Consider the following 23,977-nt stretch of genomic DNA (forward strand, 5'->3'; position numbering starts at 1 on the left):
TGGAGCTGCCGAAGAGCCGAGAGACATTTTCTTGCCTCTTTGTTTCCTGGTGCGCGAGGAGAGGGGATTAAGAGCGCTGCTTAAAGGAGCTCCAGAGACAGGCACGAGCTGCGGCTATCAGCGCAGACCCCAGAGACGGGCATGAGACGCTCAGGCTGCTGCTGCAGCCACCAAGAAGCCTGTGTGCGAGCACAGGTGACTCTCCACACCTCCCCTCCCAGGAGCCTGTGATCCAGGGACAACTTCCCTGGGAGAACGCACGGCGCGCCTCAGGCTGCTGCAAAGTCATGCTGGCCTCTGCTGCCGCAGGCTCGCCTCGCACTCCGTACCCTTGCCTCCCCGCCGGCCTGAGTGAGCCAGAGCCCCCGAATCAGCGGCTCCTTTAACCACATCCTGTCTGAGCGAAGAACAGACGCCCTCAGGCGACCTACATGCAGAGGCGGGTCCAAATCCAAAGCTGAACCCCGGGAGCTGTGCGAACAGAGAAGAGAAAGGGAAATCTCTCCCAGCAGCCTCAGGAGCAGTGGATTAAATCTCCACAATCAACTTGATGTACCCTGCATCTGTGGAATACCTGAATAAGAAAATGAATCATCCCAAATTGAAGAGGTGGACTTTGGGAGCAAAAGATATATATATATATATATTTTCCCTTTCTCTCTTTTTGTGTGTTCTGTCCATCTGTATTTTTTTTTAACGTTTTAAAATTTATTTCTTAATTATTTTTTATTTTAATAAATTTTATCTCCTTCCCCTTCCTTCCATCCTTCGTTCCTTCCTTCCTTCCTTCCCTCCCTTTTTCTCGCTTTTATTCTGAGCCATGTGGATGAAAGGCTCGTGGTGCTCCATCTAGGAGTCAGTGCTGTGCCTCTAAGGTGGGAGAGCCAATGTCAGGACACTGGTCCACAAGAGATCTCCCAGCTCCATGTAATATCAAACAGTGAAAATCTCCCAGAGATCTCCATCTCAACACCAAGACCCAGCTACACTCAACGACCAGCAAGCTACAGTGCTGGACAACCTATGCCAAACAACCAGAAAGAAAGGAACACGACGCCATCCATTAGCAGAGAGGCTGCCTAAAATCGTAATAAGGCCACAGACACCCCAAACACCCCATGAGACATGGATGTGCCCACCAGAGAGACAAGACCCAGCCCCACCCACCAGAACACAGGCACTAGTCTGCTCCACCAGGAAACCTACACAACCCACTGAATCAACCTTAGCCACTAGGGGCAGACACCAAAAACAACGGGAGCTACGAACCTGCAGCCTGCGAAAAGGAGACCCCAAACACAGTAAGTTAAGCAAAATGAGAAGACAGAGAAACACGCAGCAGATGAAGGAGCAAGATAAAAACCCACCAGATCTGACAAATGAAGAGGAAATAGGCAGCCTACCTGAAAAAGAATTCAGAGTAATGATAGTAAAGATGATCCAAAATCTTGGAAACAGAATGGAGAAAATACAAGAAACGTTTAACAAGGACCTAGAAGAACTAAAGAGGAAACAAACAATGATAAACAACACAATAAGTGAAATTAAAAATTCTCTAGAAGGAATCAATAGCAGAATAACTGAGGCAAAAGAATGGATAAGTCACCTGGAAGATAAAATAGTGGAAATAAATACTGCACAGCAGAATAAACAAAAAAGAACAAAAAGAATTGAGGACAGTCTCAGAGACCTCTGGGACAACATTAAAGGCACCAACATTTGAATTATAGGGGTCCCAGAAGAAGAAGAGAAAAAGAAACCGACTGAGAAAATATTTGAAAAGATTATAGTTGAAAACTTCCCTAATATGGGAAAGGAAATAGTTAATCAAGTCCAGGAAGCACAGAGAATCCCATACAGGATAAATCCAACGAGAAACACGCCAAGACACATATTAATCAAACTATCAAAAATTAAATACAAAGAAAATATATTAAAAGCAGCAAGGGAGAAACAACAAATAACACACAAGGGAATCCCCATAAGTTTAACAGCTGATCTTTCAGCAGAAACTCTGCAAGCCAGAAGGGAGTGGCAGGACATATTTAAAGTGATGAAGGAGAAAAACCTACAACCAAGATTACTCTACCCAGCAAGGATCTCATTCAGATTTGAAGGAGAAATTAAAACCTTTACAGAAAAACAAAAGCTGAGAGAATTCAGCACCACCAAACCAGCTTTACAACAAAAGCTAAAGGAAATTCTCTAGGCAGGAAACACAAGAGAAAGAAAAGACGTACAATAACAAACCCAAAACAATTAAGAAACTGGGAATAGGAACATACATATCGATAACTACCTTAAATGTAAATGGATTAAATGCTCCAACCAAAAGACATAGACTGGCTGAATGGATACAAAAACAAGACGTGTATATATGCTGTCTATAAGAGACCCACTTCAGACCTAGGGACACATACAGACTGAAAGTGAGGGGATGGAAAAAGATATTCCATGCAAATGGAAATCAAAAGAAAGCTGGAGTAGCATTCTCCTATCAGACAAAATAGACTTTAAAATAAAGACTCTTACAAGAGACAAAGAAGGACACTACATGATGATCAAGGGATCAATCCAAGAAGATATAACAATGGTAAATATTTATGCACCCAACATAGGAGCACCTCAATACCTAAAGCAAATACTAACAGCCATAAAAGGGGAAATCGACAATAACACAATCATAGTAGGGGACTTTATGGACAGATCATCCAAAATGAAAATAAATAAGGAAACACAAGCTTTAAATGATACATTAAACAAGATGGACTTAATTGATATTTATAGGACATTCCATCCAAAAACAACAGAATACACATTTTTCTCAAGTCTTCATGGAACATTCTCCAGGATAGATCATAACTTGAGTCACAAACCAAGCCTTGGTAAATTTAAGAAAATTGAAATCATATCAAGTATCTATTCCAACCACAATGCAATGAGACTAGCAATCAATTAGAGGAAAAAAATCTGTAAAACATACAAGCAGATGGAGGCTAAACAATACACTAAGTAACCAAGAGATCACTGAAGAAATCAAAGAGGAAATCAAAAAATACCTAGAAACAAATGACAATGAAAACACGATGACCCAAAACCTATGGGATGCAGCAAAAGCAGTTCTAAGAGGGAAGTTTATAGCAATACTATCCTACCTTAAGAAACGTCTCAAATAAACAACCTAAACTTACACCTAAAGCAATTAGAGAAGGAAGAACAAAAGAACACCGAAGTTAGCAGGACGAAAGAAATCATAAAAATCAGATCAGAAATAAATGAAATAGAAATGAAAGAAACGATAGCAAAGATCAATAAAACTAAAAGCTGGTTCTTTGAGAAGATAAACAAAATTGATAAACCATTAGCCAGACTCATCAAGAAAAAAAGGGAGAAGACTCAAATCAATGGAATTAGAAATGAAAAAGGAGAAGTAACAACTGACCCTGCAGAAATACAAAAGATCATGAGAGATTACTACAAGCAACTCTATGCCAATAAAGAAGAAGAAATCGACAACTGGAAGAAATGGACAAGTTCTTAGAAAAGCACAACCTTCCGAGACTGAACCAGGAAGAAATAGAAAATATGAACAGACCAATCACAAGCACTGAAATTACAACTGTGATTAAATATCTTCCAACAAACAAAAGCCCAGGACCAGATGGCTTCAGAGGTGAATGCTATCAAACATTTAGAGAGGAGCTAACACCTATCCTCCTCAAACTCTTCAAAATATAGCAGAGGGAGGAACACTCCCAAACTCATTCTACGAGGTCACCATCACCAGGATACCAAAACCAGAGAAAAATGTCACAAAAAAGAAAACTACAGGCCAATATCACTGATGAACATAGATGCAAAAATCCTCAACAAAATACTAGCAAACAGAATCCAACAGCACAGTAAAAGGATCGTACACCATGATCAAGTGGGGTTTATCCCAGGAATGCAAGGATTCTTCAATATACACAAAACAATCAATGTGATACACCATAGTAACAAATTGAAGAATAAAAACCATATGATCATCTCCATCGATTCAGAGAAAGCTTTCGACAAAATTCAACACCCATTTATGATAAAAACCCTGCAGAAAGTAGACATAGAGGGAACTTTCTTCAACATAATAAAGGGCATATATGACAAACCCACAGCCAACATCATCCTCAATGGTGAAAAACTGAAACCATTTCCACTAAGATCAGGAACAAGACAAGGTTGCCCACTCTCACCACTCTTATTCAACATTGTTTTGGAAGTTTTAGCCACAGCAGTCAGAGAAGAAAAAGAAATAAAAGTAATCCAAATCAGAAAAGAAGAAGTAAAGCTGTCACTGTTTGCAGATGACATGATACTATACATAGGGAATCCTAAAGATGCTACCAGAAAACTACTAGAGCTCATTAATGAATTTGGTAGAGTAGCAGGATACAAAATTAATGCACAGAAATCTCTAGCATTCCTATACACTAATGATGAAAAATCTGAAAGTGAAATTAAGAAAACACTCCCATTTACGATTGCAACAAAAAGAATAAAATATCTAGGAATAAACCTACCTAAGGAGACAAAAGACCTGTTTGCAGCAAATTATAAGACACTGATGAAAGAAATTAAAGATGATACAAATAGATGGAGAGATATACCATGTTCTTGGATTGGAAGAATCAACATTGTGAAAATGACTCTACTATCCAAAGCAATCTACAGGTTCAATGCAATCCTATCAAACTACTACCACTGGCATTGTTCACAGAACTAGAACAAAAAATTGCACAATTTGCATGGAAACACAAAAGGCCCCGAATAGCCAAAGCAATCTTGAGAATGAAAAACGGAGCTGGAGGAATCAGGCACCCCGACTTCAGACTATACTACAAAGCTACAGTAATGAAGACAGTATGGTACTGGCACAAAAACAGAAATATAGATAAATGGAACAGGATAGAAAGCCCAGAGATAAACCCACACACATATGGTCACCTTATCTTTGATAAAGGAGGCAGGAATGTACAGTGGAGAAAGGACAGCCTCTTCAATAAGTGGTGCTGGGAAATCTGGACAGGTACATGTAAAAGTATGAAATTAGATCACTCCCTAACACCATAAACAAAAATAAACTCAAAATGGATTAAAGACCTAAATGTAAGGCCAGAAACTATCAAACTCTCAGAGGAAAACATAGGCAGAACACTCTATGACATAAATCGCAGCAAGATCCTTTTTGATCCACTTCCTAGAGAAATGGAAATAAAAACAAAAATAAACAAATGGGACCTCATGAAACTTAAAAGCTTTTGCACAGCAAAGGAAACCATCAGCAAGATGAAAAGACAACCCTCAGAATGGGAGAAAATATTTGCAAATGAAGCAACTGACAAAGGATCAATCTCCAAAATTTACAAGCAGCTCATGCAGCTCAATATCAAAAAAACAACCCAATCCAAAAATGGGCAGAAGACCTAAATAGACATTTCTCCAAAGAAGATATACAGATTGCTAGCAAACACATGAAAGAATGCTCATCATTAATCATTAGAGAAATGCAAATCAAAACTACAATGAGATATCATCTCACACCGGGCAGAATGGCCATCTTCAAAAAATCTACAAACAGTAAATGCTGGAGAGGGTGTGGAGAAAAGGCAACACTCTTGCACTGTTGGTGGGAATGTAAATTGATACAGCCACTATGGAGAACAGTATGGAGGTTCCTTAAAAAACTAAAAATAGAATGACCATAAGAGCCAGCAATCCCACTACTGGGCGTATACCGTGAGAAAACCATAATTCAAAAAGAGTCATGTACTGAAATGTTCATTAAAGCTCTGTTTACAATAGCGAGGACATGGAAGCAACCTAAGTGTCCATGAACAGATGAATGGGTAAAGAAGATGTGGCACACATATACAATGGAATAATCCTCAGCTATAAAAAGCAACGAAATTGAGTTATTTGTAGTGAGGTGGATGGACCTAGAGTCTGTCATACAGAGTGAAGTAAGTCAGAAAGAGAAAAACAAATACCGTGTGCTAACGCATATATATGGAATCTAAGGAAAAAAAAAAAGTCATGAAGAGCCTAGGGGCAAGACGGGAATAAAGACACAGACTTACTAGAGAATGGACTTAAGGATATGGGGAGGGGGAAGGGTAAGGTGTGACAAAGTGAGAGAGTGGCATGGACATATATACACTACCAAACGTAAAATCGATAGCTAGTGGGAAGCTGCCGCATAGCACAGGGTGATCAGCTTGGTGCTCTGTGACCACCTAGAGGGGTGGGATAGGGAGGGTGGGAGGGAGGGAGATGCAAGAGGGAAGAGATATGGGAACATTTGTATATGTATAACTGATTCACTTTTTTATAAAGCAGAAACTAACACACCATTGTAAAGCAATTATAGTCCAATAAAGATGTTTAAAAATAAATAAAGGAGGGTAATATACACATCATCATGGGAATCAAATGCAAGAAAAGAAGCAGAAACCCTTATAAATCATGAAACTTGCTCTGATTAAAAGAAATTGCCACAATCCTAGTTCTTTGACCTGGAAATGGAGTGTATGTATGTGTGTGAGGTGCAGAGATGTGAAAGCAATTTTAAAGTGTTTCATGAATGTATAATTCCATAAGAATTCTGTCTTTGATACCTTCAAGCAATGTAATCAATTTGTGAAAAGAACAACTGGGACACATGAATGTTTCGACGGATTAAAGTCTGCCTCCCAATATTTACTTCCTCTTAACATTTAAGCTTCCAGAAGAAGGGGGAGGCCTCTGTAGCCCCTTTTCTGTGAAGAGTGTGTTACATTGTACATGACCCAGGGGCTAGAGAGATTTCAGCAAAACAACATTTAATAAACCCCCCAAACACATAACTTCCTTGGGACCCCTCTCTCATGCCTTGCTCTGAACTAGCTCACATGCAGGGGTCAGAGCCTCCATTGTCAGGCTTTAGGGCTGTCAGTCACTGCTATGCTAGTCTCAAGAAAGCTTTCCACTGGGAGGAAATGGCCGCAGAGTGAAGACTGTAACACAAGCCTTGTCCCAAACTGCCCTTATCCAGTTTGGCCTCTGAAAGCCGAGGACTGTCCTCCACGCGCACTCACAGTCTCTCAGCCCACAGGGGCTGGAAAAAAGAGTATCTACTGCTCTTTTTAAACAGCGACCCACCCCTACCCCCTCCCCCAAAATAAGGAAAAAAAGAAAACCTTACATGCTCCTTAATTTATTAAAAATAGAAAAGGTTAGACACTGTGACTCTAATTTTTATTAGAGCTGTTTCTTTAATGAGGTCAACTACTTTCTATGGCACAGTTTTATGATTATAAGAAGGAGGAGGTGGGACCTCCCTGGCGGCGCAGTGGTTAAGAATCCACCTGCCAATGCAGGGGACACGGGTTCGAGCCCTGGTCCAGGAAGATCCCACATGTCGTGGAGCAGCTAAGCCCACGAGCCACAACTACTGAAGCCCGCGTGCCGCAACCACTGAAGCCCGGGTGCCGCAACTACTGAAGCCCATGCACTTAGAGCCCGTGCTCCGCAACGAGAAGCCACCGCGCTGAGAAGCCTGCACGCCTCAACTAGAGAAAGCCGGCAAGCGGCAACGAAGACCCAGTGCAGACAAAATAAAAAATAGATAAATTTATTTTTTAAAAAGGAGGAGGGTCCTCCTGGCGTTACTAATAAATGATCTGTGGGGCACCTTCCCGAGCTGCCTGCAGACCAGCCTCCTTCACCGAGTGCCAGGCCAGAGCTCTGCTCTCCCACGCGAGGCTTCTCACCCTGACCCGCCCCCGCCGTGTCAGCAGCCCTCGTGCAGTACCCACGGGGCACTGCGCCCTCACAGTCTGGGTTAGTTCCACCGGCTCCACTGCCTCCGGCACCCTGACCTGCTTTCCTTCCATGGAGCCCGGGCCCAGGTCATCTCGTATAACTGAGACAGCCTCCCTCCTCTGTACTTAAGTTCACCCTACCCTCCTTCTAAGCCACAGCTCAAAGTTCATCTCGTCCAGAGGAGAAGCTTCCTCTCACACACGCCAGCCATTCCCGAAGCCTCGGGCTAACTTAAATCCCCGATCCTCCTCAAGGCACCTTTGTCATCACTTAGGAGGTGAACTGGACTGACTGCTCCTGGCCACTGTAACACCTGGAGGGTAAGGATTCTGAGTCATCGTGATCCCCTCACCTTGAGAATGGACTGTACCCCCAAAGAGCTCAAAAAATACTCCCCAAGGGACCGGCTCAAAGACAACAGAGAAGTTCCATTGCTCTGAGAGTAAACCTCATTTATAAACAGAAACACTGAGAAGACCTTGAAGACCCTCTAGCCAATCCACTTTCATGAGTCCTGCCTCACAGGTAGGAAAGTGGTGGAACGCTGGGTCCAATTTCCCAGTTCCTGTTCCCGTGATGCCCCCATGACATCCTGCCGCCTGCCACTGCATCACCAGACTAAACACAGCCTGCCTTTGCTTCTTCGTTGTTGCATTTTTTTTTCTTTTTTTTAAACAATAAATGTTTATCCTGCATGCCAAGGCAACCAGCAACTCCTCTGCTGGATACCATCACCAGCACCAGAGAGAGTGAAGGGACTGGGAATTAGAACGAGAAACATACTCACCGTCTCTACTGCTTTCAGGCCACTTCTCAAGGTGCTTATTTCTTTGTCCAGCTCAGTCATGCTGTTGTAAATGGCAACATTTTAGTAACCAACATGGGACTTACACTTATTGTATTAAATATATGATGAGTTTAAATATTTCATGCTTGGAAGTCCACACTACTTCATTTTAAATGTTTAAAATTCCCTTCAGTGTTCAGATCGCACAGAAAGACAGCAACATTTTAAACTTATGAAATTTAGGTATGGAATTATGGTTTTTTTTTGTTTTCCACAGCCAGCAGGTATAATATTTATAGGTTAAAAAGGGCAGAATAGAAATATGTCATGTTTCAATCTCACAAAAATCTCACTTAAGCAAATTACTGTATGTGGAAATAAATTTCTTGCCATGTGTGTCTCCCTTTGGACAAGGAAAAGAAACGTTGATCCACAATCATGTGTGTTGTGCTCTTCATTATTATTATATTGCTTTTCATGAATGCTCTGGTAGTATGAATATTACAAGGTGATGGCCTAAATTTCAATCAACAATGATTTTTCTTAAAGTTTTACTAATTAGTTTTCATTTTCATTGACCTTTTTTTTTTTTTAAACAGAAAGTTTCCTGGGCTTCTCCCATAATGCTTTTTATTTGACAGCTTTTAAACATGAGAGATTACAACTTAATTCTCACAGAGAATTCACATGTAAACAAATTCATTGACACTTCATTTATTTCAACATTTTAATTTCATGTCTTACATGGTACACTTCTACCAAACTCTACAGAGGGAAAAAATTAGCCTGCTCATCAGGCTTTTTAAAAATCACTGCAAAAAGATGCAGTTTAAATATGTTTTTAAAAAAAGGGGAGTGGGGTATTACCCTGGTGGCACAGTGGTTAAGAATCCGCCTGCCAATGCAGGGGACACGGGTTCGAGCCCTGGTCTGGGAAGATCCCACATGCCGCGGAGCAACTAAGCCCGTGCGCCACAACTACTGAGCCTGTGCTCTAGAAGCCCGCAAGCCACAACTACTGAGCCCACGCGCCTGGAGCCCGTGCTCCGCCACCGCAATGAGAAGCCCATGCACCACAACGAAGGGTATTCCCCCATTGCCACAACTAGAGAAAGCCCGTGCGGGACAACCAAGACCCAATGCAGTGAAAAAAAAAAAAAAAATTTTAAAAAGGCGGGGTGGGGGCAAAAGGAAGCAGGAAGAACAGCAAGGAAAAGTGCCTACCCCTCATGAGGTCTCTGAAAAGTGGTGTGAAGTTTGTGGGGAAAGTTTAGTGATTTTCCACTTTATTTTTAGTTCCTTCATTTGCATAAAGACTGCTTTCCATTAAAAGGTTGCTTGGTTTCTGGGAGTGTGTACACATGGGAAAATTACTAGCAACACCCTGACCTGCAGGACTTCCATTTGCTTAAACATGTATCCTCATATCCTCATTTAACTAAGTGTGCTCCCACCTGTATTTTAAGAGAACCACCCTTTCCAACTACTAGTGAAACCACACTGCTTCCCTAGACTCTTCATAACTCAGAAAATTAGGTTTTGTAGAAGTTAGAAACTGCATCTAGGAATATTCTGAAACAGCTAGAACAAGTATACAGTGACCCTTGAACAACACAGGTGTTAACTGTGCGGGTCCACTTATACGCAGATTTTTTTTCAATAATTACGTACTACATGATCTGTGGCTGACTGAATCCTCAGATGTGGGACCATGGGTATTGAGGAACCCCGCACAGGAAGGGTCAGCTATGAAGTTATATGTTGGATTTTCAGCTGTGCAGTGGGGACTCGGGGGGTGTCGGCACCCTTAACCCCACCGTTCAAGAGTCAACCGTATATTCAAACTCATGTAAAACATCTGAGTGACATGGATACTATTCAAACTTTATTTCATACACTGTTCAGGGGAAAGCAAACAGAAGGACCCTCTTCATGCAACGCTAACTATCTCAATGGCTAAACCACAGTTCAACGGACTTAAAAAACTGAAACAATTCACTCTAAGTACTTACTTTACTTTTGCTGCTTGAGGAATGTCCCGCAGCTCCTCATTTAGATTGAGAACCTTGGGGTATTTATTTTCCACAATAGTTATGAGATAGTGCAAAAGTGTAATGTTCCTACAGTTACAGAAGGAGAGAGTATTAAACATGGTTAATATCTGCATATGATTTGTATATTCAAGTGATTACTTCCACAAGAATGCTACATCCCTGCATTACTTTCAAAATGTGTAGGTTCCTGAAAGGCAGGCATTCTTAAGAGAAAGGGAGAAGAGGAGAACCTTCATGGGATTTACAAAAATATATGTCAAAAGAAGCACACATCTTCTGAAAGGGAAGGGCAGGGGTAAGAATTACGTTTTTGGCCCATAATGGGGATCCTTCAAAATCTGTGTAATGCGACGGGTGATGGAAATGAGTCTGAACCATTGCCAAAAGGGACATCCCTTCACAGTGCATCCACCCACAGATGAGGCCTGCCCTGCAAGTTCCTAACAAGCAGGGTGGGGTGGGGAGTGAGGGATGTTTAATCCACTAGAGAGGACAGCTAATTTTCAAGTCTGAAAGTACAGAGCAGCAACTCACTGATGAAAATCACTGACAATTCTCATTTAAGGGTTTCTTTCAACTGGGTGATAACATTTTTCCTTTCTGAAAGTTAGAATGCCCCCTATTGCAGGGCAGGACCTGGAAATGGGCCAGGACTGTGCCATCATGGATATGATACCCTCGCAGCCTAATTTTAGCAACACTTCAGCTCCTAACTGCACAACCAGCTCCCTCTTTGGTGGTGACAGGGCTGAACCCTGACTGACCTGGGTTGAAAAGGCGGGCATCTGATAACACTATCTATGAGGCCACGCTGTGGTAGTCTGGTCCCCTGGTCCCCGACTCTGATGCAGATTACAATCACCTGGACCCCAGATGCCTGGGCCAACCTGAGATTCAGTCATTGGAATGAGGTGGGACCAGATGTGGATATTTTTTAAAACTCCCCACTGAGACTAACAGCCAAGATCAAGAACCACTTATGCTATTGAAAGTTAGCATAATCAGGAGGACAAAAATGCATTTCTTTAAAAACATTTCCATAATTTTTAGGCAGTTTGCTAATTCACAAGGCTAAGTACCCAGCCTTCCCAACAAAAGTAAAGCAGAGCTGCCAAACTATTTTTTCCCCATAGCCATGCAAACCATTTCTGGTTATCCTTGCAGCTTCCTAGAGGTCAATGCAATCCTATCCCTGAGTCAACTGGCCCACAGGGAAAATAATTTCCCCTTATTTTTCTTGCGCTAATAATTAGAAAACCATCGCTCAGCAAAGTAAAACAGTGGCTAATAGTCCTGGCCACTCATTTTGCAGGTGTTCAGCTGTATTGTTCCACTTCAGTTTTGCCTTTCACAGAATCTATGTGTCTGCCATGTGCTGGCTGCATGAGAGGCAAAATCCCAGCAACCATCACGAGAAAGAGTAATGCCATTTTCCTTCATTATTTCAGAGAAATGCTTTGTTAGAGAAATTTATTTCATTAACTATATATGCCTTTTTTAGTGTAGAAACACTTAAAACCAGATCACATTTGGATAGCAAACCACATTTGTTTGCTATCCAAATAACACCTCATATGAGTGAATATAAATTCCTGAATAATAAAAACAACAACTAAACAGCCTCACATTTGACTACTCTCTGGTCATTACCAGAAACAAGGCTTTAATGCAGAGTGAACAGGGAAAAGAAGAAGATCAGAAATGTTTTTAATTTATTATTTTGAAAAGGCTTATTGTGTATTGGATAAATTTTATGTCATTAACTAGCAGATAACCATGTAGTAAGTACCAGCTTATCAGTAAGTTGGAAGGTGGGGGGCAAATGTGTGTGAGTGTGTGTGTATGAGTGAGGGGAGAGGGAGGGAGAGAGAATAGGACTGACTGGTGGTGAGGATTTCCTTCCTCCCCAACCTGCAAGCCCAGATGAAGAGAATGCCGTTCCTTAAAAGATGGCTGCTCTTTATATGCAAGTAAGATGCTGTAGTTACTTACTGCAACCTCCAAATAAAATCGGTCTGTTGGTAGAGGACAGCTGTGGGCAGACCACTAGAACAACTGTCAAATACCTGTAAGGCCAAACACCTTGCTGGTTGTGACCTCAGACAAGCTAAATGAGCCACCTGACCCTGCCTCGGTTTCTTTATCTGACAACAGGCGATACAACACTTGGCCTGGGAACTTCACAGGTTGTTGTGACAATCAAATGTGAACGGGCTCTGCAAGGATCAAGTGCTTACATTAAAAATAAGGTGGTGTTCAGAGAAAACCATAATTCAAAAAGACACATGCACCCCAATGTTCACTGCAGCACTATTTACAACAGCCAGGTCATGGAAGCAACCTAAATGCCCATCGACAGATGAATGGATAAAGAAGATGTGTACATATATACAATGGAATATTACTCGGCCATAAAAAGGAACGAAATTGGGTCATTTGTGGAGACGCAGATAGACCCAGGGACTGTCATACAGGGTGAAGTAAGAAAGAGAAAAACAAATATCATATATTAACACATATATGTGAAATCTAAAAAATGGTACACGTGAACTGATTTGCAGGGCAGAAAGTGAGACACAGATGTAGAGAACAAATGTATGGACACTAAGGGGGGAAAGTGGGGGTGTGGGGGTGGTGGTGTGATGAATTGGGCGATTGGGATTGACATATATACACTGATGTGTATAAAATAGATAACTAATAGGAACCTGCTGTATAAAAAATAATAAAATTCAAAGAAAAATAAGGTGGTGTTGATAGAACATATCAGCTGTGCTTTGTTAATCTATTTCTACACGATGCAAAAATAAGGTTTTAACCCCAACTGAACATACTGCTTGTTTCTTATACGATGGATTCAGGGTTGCCATAATGCTATGCTTCACTGGCCCTATAGAAAATATAGAATAAAAAGTCTCACTGGTTGGGAATAATTAGGGTGAACAGCTTATACTTCTAAAAATAATTCGGGTTACAGAGAAGTTTACCTTAGAAACAAATTCCTTCCAAGTCAGTGGGAAACACAGCTCTCAGGGAAGCTAGAGTTAATATGCCTAACGCCCTTACCTGGAAATGACACTAGCACATTTTCACCTTCTGGTGTCTCTAACAGGAATCTGTTCACCTAAAACACACTTTCTAGGAAGCATTTTAATGAGTCTTGGGATGAGCAGCTGAATACCAACAGCCAAAATGCATTTATACATTGTCATTTTTTAAAGTAGCTGCTAGCTTGCAGGTACCAAGGAAACCATAACCTAAAAAGCCAACAAACTTCACATTCTGTCATCAGCTGTCAGTTTTTTATCTCTCTGGAGGAGTAGCAATTAGGAGAGGCCGTGAGGGGGCTACTAGGGTGCTGGTAAGGTTCTGTTTCTTGAACTGGGCACTAGTTATACAGATGTGTTCAATTTGTGGAAAGTCATCAAGCTGTACCTTTACGGTGAGTGAACCTGTCTTTCGTGTATTACACTGTAATGAGTTTACCCGAGAAAACCCCAAACACAAAAAACTTGGACTAGATGATATCCTTGTGGAATGAAAATGAAGGATAACTGGCCCAGTAGGAACTTGGGGATATGTGTGGTCATGAGACAGGAAGGGAGGAGTCAGTGGAGAAGGAAAGAGCAGGAGAAGGAGAAGTGCAGACCAGACACTTTGGGATGAAGAGGCCCAGGAGGACCAGAGGGTACAAAGCTGAGCCCCGACCTGAGCCCCCAGATCTTCCATACTTACTTATCGATACTGGATTTTGTGTCAGCAATCTTATTTAGGCTGGATATCTTGAATCCATATGCATTGCCTCTTTGGCCTTTATTCATGTAATTTCCAAATGCCAAAACCACTTCCAGCAACTGCTTCAGGGCACTGCTCCTAAACACCTCTTCTGAACCAGAACGAATTGCTTCAAAACAAAATACATAAAACTATTACAACAAGACTTTTCAATGATACCCATCCTAAATCTACACACCTGATAACAGATACTGGAGATGTAACATGGGGCTGTTAGACTACCAGGGGGCACTTTCCGAACACCTTTACCAGAAGCCAAGAGCAAGGGGGCAAGGAGAGCCAGCTCAAGTTGTTCAAGAGACCCAGAGACAGGTGCACAATCCTAGCCTTTCTCAGTCTTTTTCTTGGCTGACTCACCGACCATAAGCAGTTAGGAATACATAGAGCAGCTACTGCATTTTCCACATTCCTTTGCAAACCCTTTCTTGCCTGGTGTGAATCAGATCACAGGACAGTTGATCAATTCCACTGATAGAAAAACTGGGCAAACGTGTGACATGTCACAGCTGGCAGGTGTCATCAGGACCCCAAAGTCAGCCTGCACTCTGTGGCTGTGCTCTTCAGTTGCCCACATTTCAAGCACCTAAAAATTTAACAGCCTCAAAATCAAACCATGTATCAGCCTCAAATCTTCCCTCAGAAAAATCCAGTAAGGCCCCGTTACAAGAAAGCTAACTGTAGGTTTAATGCCAGTAACGATCAAATAAATTCCTCACCAATACCCAGATAGCAAAAGCCCAGTTCTGCAGAGGAGTCCAGGGAGTGTGCTGTGAGTTCCAGAACCCAGGCTAGGCCATCAAGCCAAGGACAGACCTTAAGTAATTATCTGCCAGAATTCCAACAGCTTTCAAGCAAAAAAAAAAAAAAATCACCAAAGAGATCCAGTTTACTATATGCACTTGCATTGCACTTGTAAATGGGTACTTGAGATGAACATCATTGCCAGTCTGGGCAGCTTGACTTTACCTTCTACTTTGGGTTTCACTTCTGCCACACGCTCTGCAAACTTCTTTTTGAAGTACAGCGACTGCAGTCTTTGCTGATAATGATTGATTCTGTAAGAGCAAGCATCAACTAATGAACATGTACTTAATACACGTATGTTCACTCAATGAATATGGAGGTGATGGTACCTTAGAGCACTCCCACCCCAACATGCACACACACACACAGAGTTCCTCTCCTGGACAGGAGCACAGGGCCTGAGGCCAACTGCACCTGGAGAGCCCATTTCCCAGTGCCCTACGGGGAGTGTTCGGGCAAGTGCAGCAGGGCCTTAGCTCCAATCAGCTTATGCAATTGCTAAAAGAAAGTGAGAGCTAACTGCCGTTGACTAAAGCCCCCTTCATTTCCCCAGAGTCCTAGTAGCTCTTGAGAACAGAAAAGCGATAAAAAGGAATGAAAATGTAAAGACTCCCCGCTTCTGCTGCAAATGAAGGGCAGTTGCCTGCACTCCTGCCATGGTGCTTCACTTGCCACAAAGTGTGCCTTGCAGAACTGTAGGCTAAAACTTGGCTAAACTAAACTTGGCTAACTGTAGGCTAAAACTCCTCTCCCCACTCACATCCCCAAACCTTCCTCTTTCTTCACAGTTAGGTCCCTAGCTGTACCCCTCGGGGCTGGAAAGCTCTGCCTTCCAGGATAGCGACTAGCGACTAGAGATAACAGGCCACTGGCCTGTGATCACCACCAAGACAGGCTGCTTGGTGTTTCTGAGCGGGTGAGGGTGGGCATACCTGCCCAGGCCTTCTGAAATCGCTGCCTAACCTGCTGTCTGGTGGAAACTTCAGTCCAGTAGGACTAGCGATCAGCCCTCATCCAAAACTATACCATATAATCAGACAGATGCAGGCCAGGTTCTGCTCTTATTAGGTGACCTTGGGCAGGAACCTTAACTCCTCCAGTTGCTGGCAGAGAATACCTCCCTGCCTGACAGCCTTCCTGGCAGGGCTGACAGCAGGATTAAGATGCATGCAAAGATCTAGACAGTTACTAAGGCGCAGTTATTGCAGGTGGCCATGTATTTGTCCACATGAAGTGTTGCTGGGCATACGTGTCAAAATTTCAAAACCAGCCTTTGTTCTACAGTAGTATACAAAATGGCAAGTTGAGGTGAAACAACAAAAATAAGTCCAGATATGGCAGAAATGCAGAGTGGCATGTTCACCTTGGCCACCATGTAGGCCACTGGCACTCAGGGGAGGAGCTCTGCCCTGGGGTTGACTGAGAGTTTCAGGATCACTGGTCCTTGTCCAATGCAGAATCAATTCGCTAGGCCTGGGATGGCAAAGCAACTCAGCTCACACGCCAAACTCAATTACGGAGCAGCAGCTGCTGCGGGGCTTTCTGGAGAAGGGTTGAGAAAGCTTGCCAAGGTTCCGTGGGAAGAGTGCCACGATCGATTAGTGATGTCTGCGTGTGTCATGATTTGACATCCAGACCCTGGCTATTTAGTGATGTGGGCTCTACGTTGATACCTCTGAGTCTGCCCATTGTTTCCTATTTTACAACAACCTTGAGATGTTGAGGTATAAGGAGGAGTGGGCTAGAATCCCAAGGGATCAAAGTGCTGAGGAGAATGACACTGACTAGAACCCAGAAAAGTTATGACTTGATTAGGTCAAAGTACATGAGCCAAAGAGGCCCAGAAATAGAGATAACTCTGAAGAAACTCTGACCCTGGCTCACCCATGGGTGAGAACTCACATAAACAAAACAATCAAGTTCCACACAACTCAGACTTGAGGAGATTTGGGGATTTAAAAAGGCTTCAGGGCTTCCCTGGTGGCGCAGTGGTTAAGAATCCGCCTGCCAATGCAGAGGACACGGGTTCGAGCCCTGGTCTGGGAAGATCCCACATGCCGCAGAGCAACCAGCCCCGTGAGTCACAATTACTGAGCCTGCGCGTCTGGAGCCTGTGCTCCGCAATGGGAGAGGCCACGATAGTGAGAGGCCCGCGCACTGCGATGAGGAGTGGCCCCCACTTGCCGCAATTAGGGAAAGCCCTCGCAGAGAAACGAAGAGCCAACACAGCCAAAAATAAATAAATAAAAAAAAAAAAAAAAAAAAAAAAATTTAAAAAGGCTTCAAGTTAAGGCAGGTTAACTGGCCCAGATAATTCAACAGGAATCAAAAGATTCACTTCCTTAGAAAGGCCAGGGGCATCTTTGCTTTTTTTTTTTTTTTTCCTGTAAGCGGGCCTCTCACTGTTGCGGCCTCTCCTGTTGCGGAGTACAGGCTCCGGATGCGCAGGCTCAGCGGCCATGGCTCACGGGCCCAGCCGCTCCACGGCATGTGGGATCTTCCCGGACCGGGGCACGAACCTGTGTCCCCTGCATCGGCAGGCGGACTCTCAACCACTGCGCCACCAGGGAAGCCCCATCTTTGCTTTTTAAACATTTTCAAACTCACCTGCTCATCTCGAAAAGGAATCTATCAGCCTTGGCCATCCGATCCAGTTCATGTTTATGTTCCTCCAACAGATCAATGTCACTCTTTTCAGGAACAAATTTCAAGAGCTAAAAAGTACATGCAAATATTAAAACTGAAGTTTATAATTTAAATTCTTGCCCTAATTTTTCACGCTTTCAGTTAAATTGTCCCAAGATGAAATTTTAACATTTAATTTATAAGCTCTCCTCACAGGTGACTGTTCAGATACAATGAAGTGATTAAATCTTTCCATTTAGGTGGCCAAAAGGTACAAACTTCCAGTTACAAGATAAATCGGTAACGGGGATGTAGTGTACAACATCATGGTTATAATTAACACTGCTGCTTGATATATAATGAAAGTTATTAAGACAGTAAATCCTAAGAGTTCTCATCAGAAAGGGAAAAAAAGGTTGTTCTGGTTTTTTGCCTTTAAAAAACTTTTATCTATATGAGATGATGGATGCTAACTAAACCTCTTGTGGAAATCATTTCACATTTGTAAGTCAAACCATTCTGCCACACACCTTAAATTTATAGTGATGTATGTCAATTACATTTCAATAAAATGGGAAAAAAACCTTTCTATTTTTACTTGAAAGTAGTTAAACCAGTGTAAGATTCATTTCTGGTATCTATGTGTTCTATAGTGCCCCTCAAATCAGAATTGGGAAGTTCTTTACTAGGACCCACTTTACATAGTCCATTAGAAAGGGGCCTTGGAGATTCAACCTTCTCATGAGAAGATGCTACAACTGAGGTCCAGAGAGATTAGGTCACTCACCCAGGATTATAAAGCAAGTGTGTGTGATCTTCAGAAATAGAACCTGGGTCTCGACTTCCAGCTCTATGTTTTTTTCCTATTACATCATGCTGAAATGAGTAATTTTATGTGTATTTTCTAATCAATTTGCTTATTTCTTTGGCTTATCTAATTCCATCTTATTTTTTGCTCCATGTAGAGTTAGGTGAGAGGAACACAATGGGATGTGAAGTTTTTGATTCCATATTTTATTTTGGATGAAGAAATGAGCATGGAATGTGGAAGAGATAGCAATAATACTTAAAGTAGAAAAAGCACTTCTGTATGTGTCTAATTTTCTTTAAAGGCACAAACGTGTATGTGTATGCCCAGGGCTGTGTTTGTGTGCTATTTTCTAGATCAAATATTCTTGGACTTTAAAAAAAAAAAATTACACTGAGCCTCTGGACCCTGAGATCCTCCCCATAAACTTGATGCTGGCATTGCGTGGTCCATTTAGCAGGTTTTCAAATGTTCATTGGATTTAATTAAGGGATCTCAGAAAAGGCAGTCAGTCTGGGTACCACCAGCAGAGAAAGAGAATTGGAACTACAGGGAAGGAGATGAACGGTTTGAGGTTGGAGATATATTCCAGGCAGAGTGCTTATCATGCTGGGTCCTGGAAGGGGCAGTGCAGCACTTACACAGGAGGAAGAGTGGCCACCACAGCAGTGGGGGAGGGCAGCAGTGGGCAAGGTCAGGGAGGAGCAAGGGCCTTGCAAAAAATTCAGTCTTTATTTTGAGGGCATGGGATGTAACTTAAAATCTCAAGTAGGGGAATGAGTTTGCACTTTAAAAAGAACACTCTGCCTGCAGAATGGAGAAAGAACTAGAAAGGATCAAAAGTATTGGGGGTTGTGATTAGATTGTTGGTGCAGTAATCCAGGTGAGAGACGGTGGTGGCCTGGAATGGGTAGTGGACAGGTTCTAGAGATATTTACGGGGTTTGAACTGGCCTGACTTGTCGACTGTGGTAGATAAGGGTCAAAAGGATGAGGTCCAGATTTCCGGCTTGGGCAATGATGTACACAGAGTGTAACAGGGAACACAGGAGGAGAAGGTTGGAGGAAGGTGGGTGAGGAGAAGGTGAATTTAGTGTTTGAAATACTGGCAAGGGAAACAAGTCGTGATTTCTAGTAGGCAGGTGGACAAATGGGTCTGAAATCCCAAAGAAATCTGGAAGACAAAGCTTTGGTGTGGGTTACAACATGCATGGATGTGAGTAAGGTAACCAGGGGGCCCATCAAGAGAAAAAAGCAGGGCTGGAGAGAAGCCAGCATTGATGTGATGAGAATAAGAAGAGGAACCTTCCTAGAAGGCAGTGGAGGGGCCTATGTGGAATCACAGGGCCAAGGGAAGAGGTGTTTCACCATGGGGCAAGTGGTCATTGGTGTCACACACCACCAATACGTCAAGGAAGATAAGGACTGCAAAGTACTCCCTGGCTTTGTCAACAAGAAAGTTCGTATCCTTAGTGAGAACAGCTTAAGGGATGTGAGGGGGACGGACTGCAGTGAGGTGAGGAAGAGTGAACAAGCTTTCAAGAACTGGCTGTGTCAAAAAAGAGAGAGGAGGGGCTTCCTTGGTGGCGCAGTGGTTGAGAGTCCGCCTGCCGATGCAGGGGACACGGGTTCGTGCCCTGGTCCGGGAAGATCCCACATGCCATGGAGCGGCTGGGCCCGTGAGCCATGGCCACTGAGCCTGCGCGTCCGGAGCCTGTGCTCCGCAGCGGGAGAGACCACAACAGTGAGAGGCCCGCGTACCACAAAAAAAAAAAAAAAAAAAAGAGAGAGAGAGGACAGTAGCTGATGGGGATGTGCGGTCTTAAGAGGTGTGTGTGGGAAGGGCTGGGACCTGAACAAGTTACATGTTGAGAGGGCAAGGTGGAAGACCTTGAGGAGAGGGGCAGGGCCCTCTGGGCGAGGTCCCTGAGCAGAAGGAAAGGATGGGCCAGAGCAGAAGCCAGGGACACCCCTCTCTCCTAATGGGGTGGACGGAGGAAAGACGGAAGTAGATGCCAGGGAATTCACAGGTCTGGTGGCCTGAGAGCTTCTAGGCATGGATGTTCCCATGTTCATATGGTAACACTGGACAAATGTCTTCTTGTTCTTCCTCAGTGCTGGAGGGAAGGTAGTAGGGCAAGGGAAGGAAGGAAGAAGAGAGAGGACAAGGCTTATTTTTTCCCCTGAGTTTGGATTTTTTCCTTCTGGACAAGGAAATTCAGTTCTAGTTTCAGGGGTCCCCCCATACCTGCCCTGCTGAGCCTACAGGCCCCTGTTCAGGATAACACAGACACCATCTGTCTCTTGTTACTCACAAGAGCACAGTGAGAGGCACAGGCTAAAGGCTCAGCCCGTCTCAAGTCAGAGTCAAGAACAGACTGTGTTTGGACAGTTTTGAGAGGAATGAAGAGCCAGACAAACACCTGGAGATAAGGAGAAAGGTGTGCATCCCAAGAAAGGGGAGTGTGTGGATCTCATCTGAGATCTGATCTCGGTGGCTAAAAGCAGCAGGAGAGGAGGGGTGGAATGTGGCTCAAATGCAGATCATATCGAGTAGTAAAGGATGCTGTGTGAAGGCAAAGGAAGCAGAGGAAGGGGGGTAGAATAAGGAGGAAAAGAAAGAGCCTGGGAGATGAGCAGTGAGCAAGACACCCACAGCTATCAGCAGAGGCCAGGTCAAAAGTATCCACTTGGCCAGATTCTGCTTCAGTAGACCGATTTTCTTACTTGTATTTATTTGAAGTACGTTCTATTTGCACTACAAGCCCTTTTGGCAAGATTCTGAAATCCTTTCCCTCAAGGAGGAATTTTGCTGGTTGCAATTTCACAGTAAACAGATCTTGTGGAATTTTAAGCATACGACCTTATCGATAGAGGCTGAAGACCTAAGGACTAAAGCAGTTTTCTGCTTAGTTCTTCACTCTGGGTGAAGCAATTTTTGATGCAGGCATTTGGAGCGCAGGGTCACCTGGGGGCCAGGGAGGGACAGAGGGCAGCTGGGCTCCACTCTCTTGGGGCAGAGGCTCTGTTTTGACTGGTATTCCGCGAGGGAGGGAAGAGTGGGCAGAGGAGCTAAAAATGCTCGAAAAAAGGAATACGTTTAAACTATTTATACCCAGAGCATCCGAACAGACTTGGAAACATAGTCATTAGCTATTTTGGGAACTAAATCAAAACTTAAAAGGACAGCAAGAAAAGTTTCTGCACTGCTAAGTGTGACGGTTTTCACCCAGGATGACTGCAGCTGCAGAGGTTTCAGGGAGGGGCGGGTCCATGGAGGTGTGGTGATACCACACACATCACTCCTCCCTGCCTGGTATCTGAGGCCTTCTGGGAAATCAGTGAGAACCGTGGAAAATGCACATGCATACAGGCACTCCACTGGAGTCCCTGTTAGCGGAGCAAAGTACCCATTTCCTCTTCTCCTGGGAGCTCAGCCTGCCTACAGGTGATCCCTTAAGTTCAGCCTGAAATCATGATCACCTGTGTCCACTGTTGACCTTAAGTGGTCCTGGCTCTAACAAATGGAGGCCTCCTGACCAAAATCTCTCAAAATATGATTCTGTTGCAGGGACAAGGAGACAGAACAGGCTTAGAGCATTCAGAGACTGTCCCCACAATGCACAGAAAAAGTTAGGGCCAGACTGAGAGATAGGTAACAATCCCTGGGGCATCTGCTAGTACAGTATCATGTGGGAAATAACTGAACCAAGCTGCTGACAACACACAACACAGCTGGAGTGGCTGCATGGAGCATGTTATGGAAACACTGCATGACGAGAGGCTAGGGCACCACATCCAACTTGTTGCCTGGACATAAAAAATACAAATTATCTTCAAATACCACGGACAAGGATGTATACTGATTGTGTACAAATCTACACCATACTTACTACCCCCAGCATTTGAATTTCCTGCCATTTACAATGCAAGAAGGGTGCTATACAACTTACGGAGACAAGGCCCAGCCCCAAGAAGTTTACACCCCACCTTATGACACATACGAGAGTTTTGATGAAGATGACAGTGCTAGGGGGTAAACAGTGGCTCCTGTGGTTGTGGGAACAGGGAGCCAAGACCATGACACAAATTGTGTCAGGGATTAAGCAATGACTCAGTTTATGCAGTGCAGCCTGTGACCTCAGTGCTGAGATTCTCAACATTCCAGTTAAACAGACATTTTCTACTAAAGCTAGTAGATTTCTATGACCTGCTAAGGAGTAACAACTTGATGGCAGGCAGCATGAGAGACAGATTCCAGCATCGAGGGTCCCAGGCATTTGACGAAGTCTGGACCGTCTTTCTCACCCATCATTTTGGAAACAAGGGAAGAATCAAGTCCTAGAGGCTTCTGACAGAGCTGTGTGGAACTTTGGTTCAACCTCCTCAATTCAGAGATGAGGAAATCATCTACCAGCAACAACCAGATTCCTTTCCTCAGTACGCCCTCCCTGCTGAGAGTCCGGTGTCACCCGTGCTCTGAGCGTTGCCCGGCAGCTCACCTGTTCCAACATGTCCTTGGGCAGATCTTCCTGCTCGTCCATGGTTAGAATTGCCCGTTTGATTTCATCGTTGGATAATTTCAACCTGGAGAAAGAATATTTTACTTGTTAACGATATCGGCTTGAGCCGTAAACATTTAATACAAGGTAACGCATTTTGCTATCCCAGCTGTTGATCTTCAAGTGCCAGTTTTTCTCCAAATCTCTCAGTGAAAGCTTCTTTCCTGACAATGTTGCCCCTAAAAATAGTCTTTTGAAACGGCTTTAACATTCTTCCAGGGCTTTCTAATGCTCTGCTGACACAGAGAACAAAGCTGTTATGTTCTACCATTTAGTTTCCTTAAACGAGGGATTGGAGGATGAGAAATAGGGAAAACACCCCCCTCCACACACATACCTGTTTTCTTTAATATATAGTATCCACAAATTGAAGGTGAAAACTAACTTTTTAACTTATGTGTCAGGAGTGTTTAAAGTTCTCTCTCATATTAAAAATGGATTTTGAGAAGATTAGCAGGATCTATGTTATTGTTAAAAAACTGAATAGTTGATATATAAAATAAAATGTATAGCTGAGGAGTTTTCATATGTATTATTTCATTTGGCATTCAAGTTAACCGTGATGATTTTTTTTTTTTAATTGAGGGAGAAAATGAGGCTCAGAATGGCTAAGTGATTTGCTCAAGGTCAAACATATACAGAGGGGCAGTATCTAACACAAACCCAAGACTTTTGATTGCTAATCCCAAATTCTTTTTACAAAT

The 23,977-nt window shown here is 43.2% G+C and overlaps 1 protein-coding gene across 5 annotated transcripts in view; it reads right to left on the reverse strand.

Moving 5' to 3' along the window:
• DAAM1 (dishevelled associated activator of morphogenesis 1) overlaps positions 1 to 23,977 on the reverse strand; it is a 179,497-nt gene that overhangs the window by 8,458 nt on the left and 147,062 nt on the right. For all 5 annotated transcript variants that reach the window (XM_065900351.1, XM_065900342.1, XM_065900333.1 and 2 more), the window contains 6 exons: positions 23,214 to 23,298; positions 17,887 to 17,993; positions 15,442 to 15,530; positions 14,416 to 14,584; positions 10,639 to 10,746; positions 8,627 to 8,687 (listed from right to left, as the gene is read on the reverse strand). In XM_065900351.1, coding sequence (XP_065756423.1) covers positions 8,627 to 8,687; positions 10,639 to 10,746; positions 14,416 to 14,584; positions 15,442 to 15,530; positions 17,887 to 17,993; positions 23,214 to 23,298 — 619 coding nt within the window. The remainder of the gene's footprint in view (positions 1 to 8,626; positions 8,688 to 10,638; positions 10,747 to 14,415; positions 14,585 to 15,441; positions 15,531 to 17,886; positions 17,994 to 23,213; positions 23,299 to 23,977) is intronic.

Source organism: Phocoena phocoena, chromosome 2 (assembly GCF_963924675.1).
Source record: "Phocoena phocoena chromosome 2, mPhoPho1.1, whole genome shotgun sequence".
In the NCBI taxonomy this organism is placed as follows: Eukaryota; Metazoa; Chordata; class Mammalia; order Artiodactyla; family Phocoenidae; genus Phocoena; species Phocoena phocoena.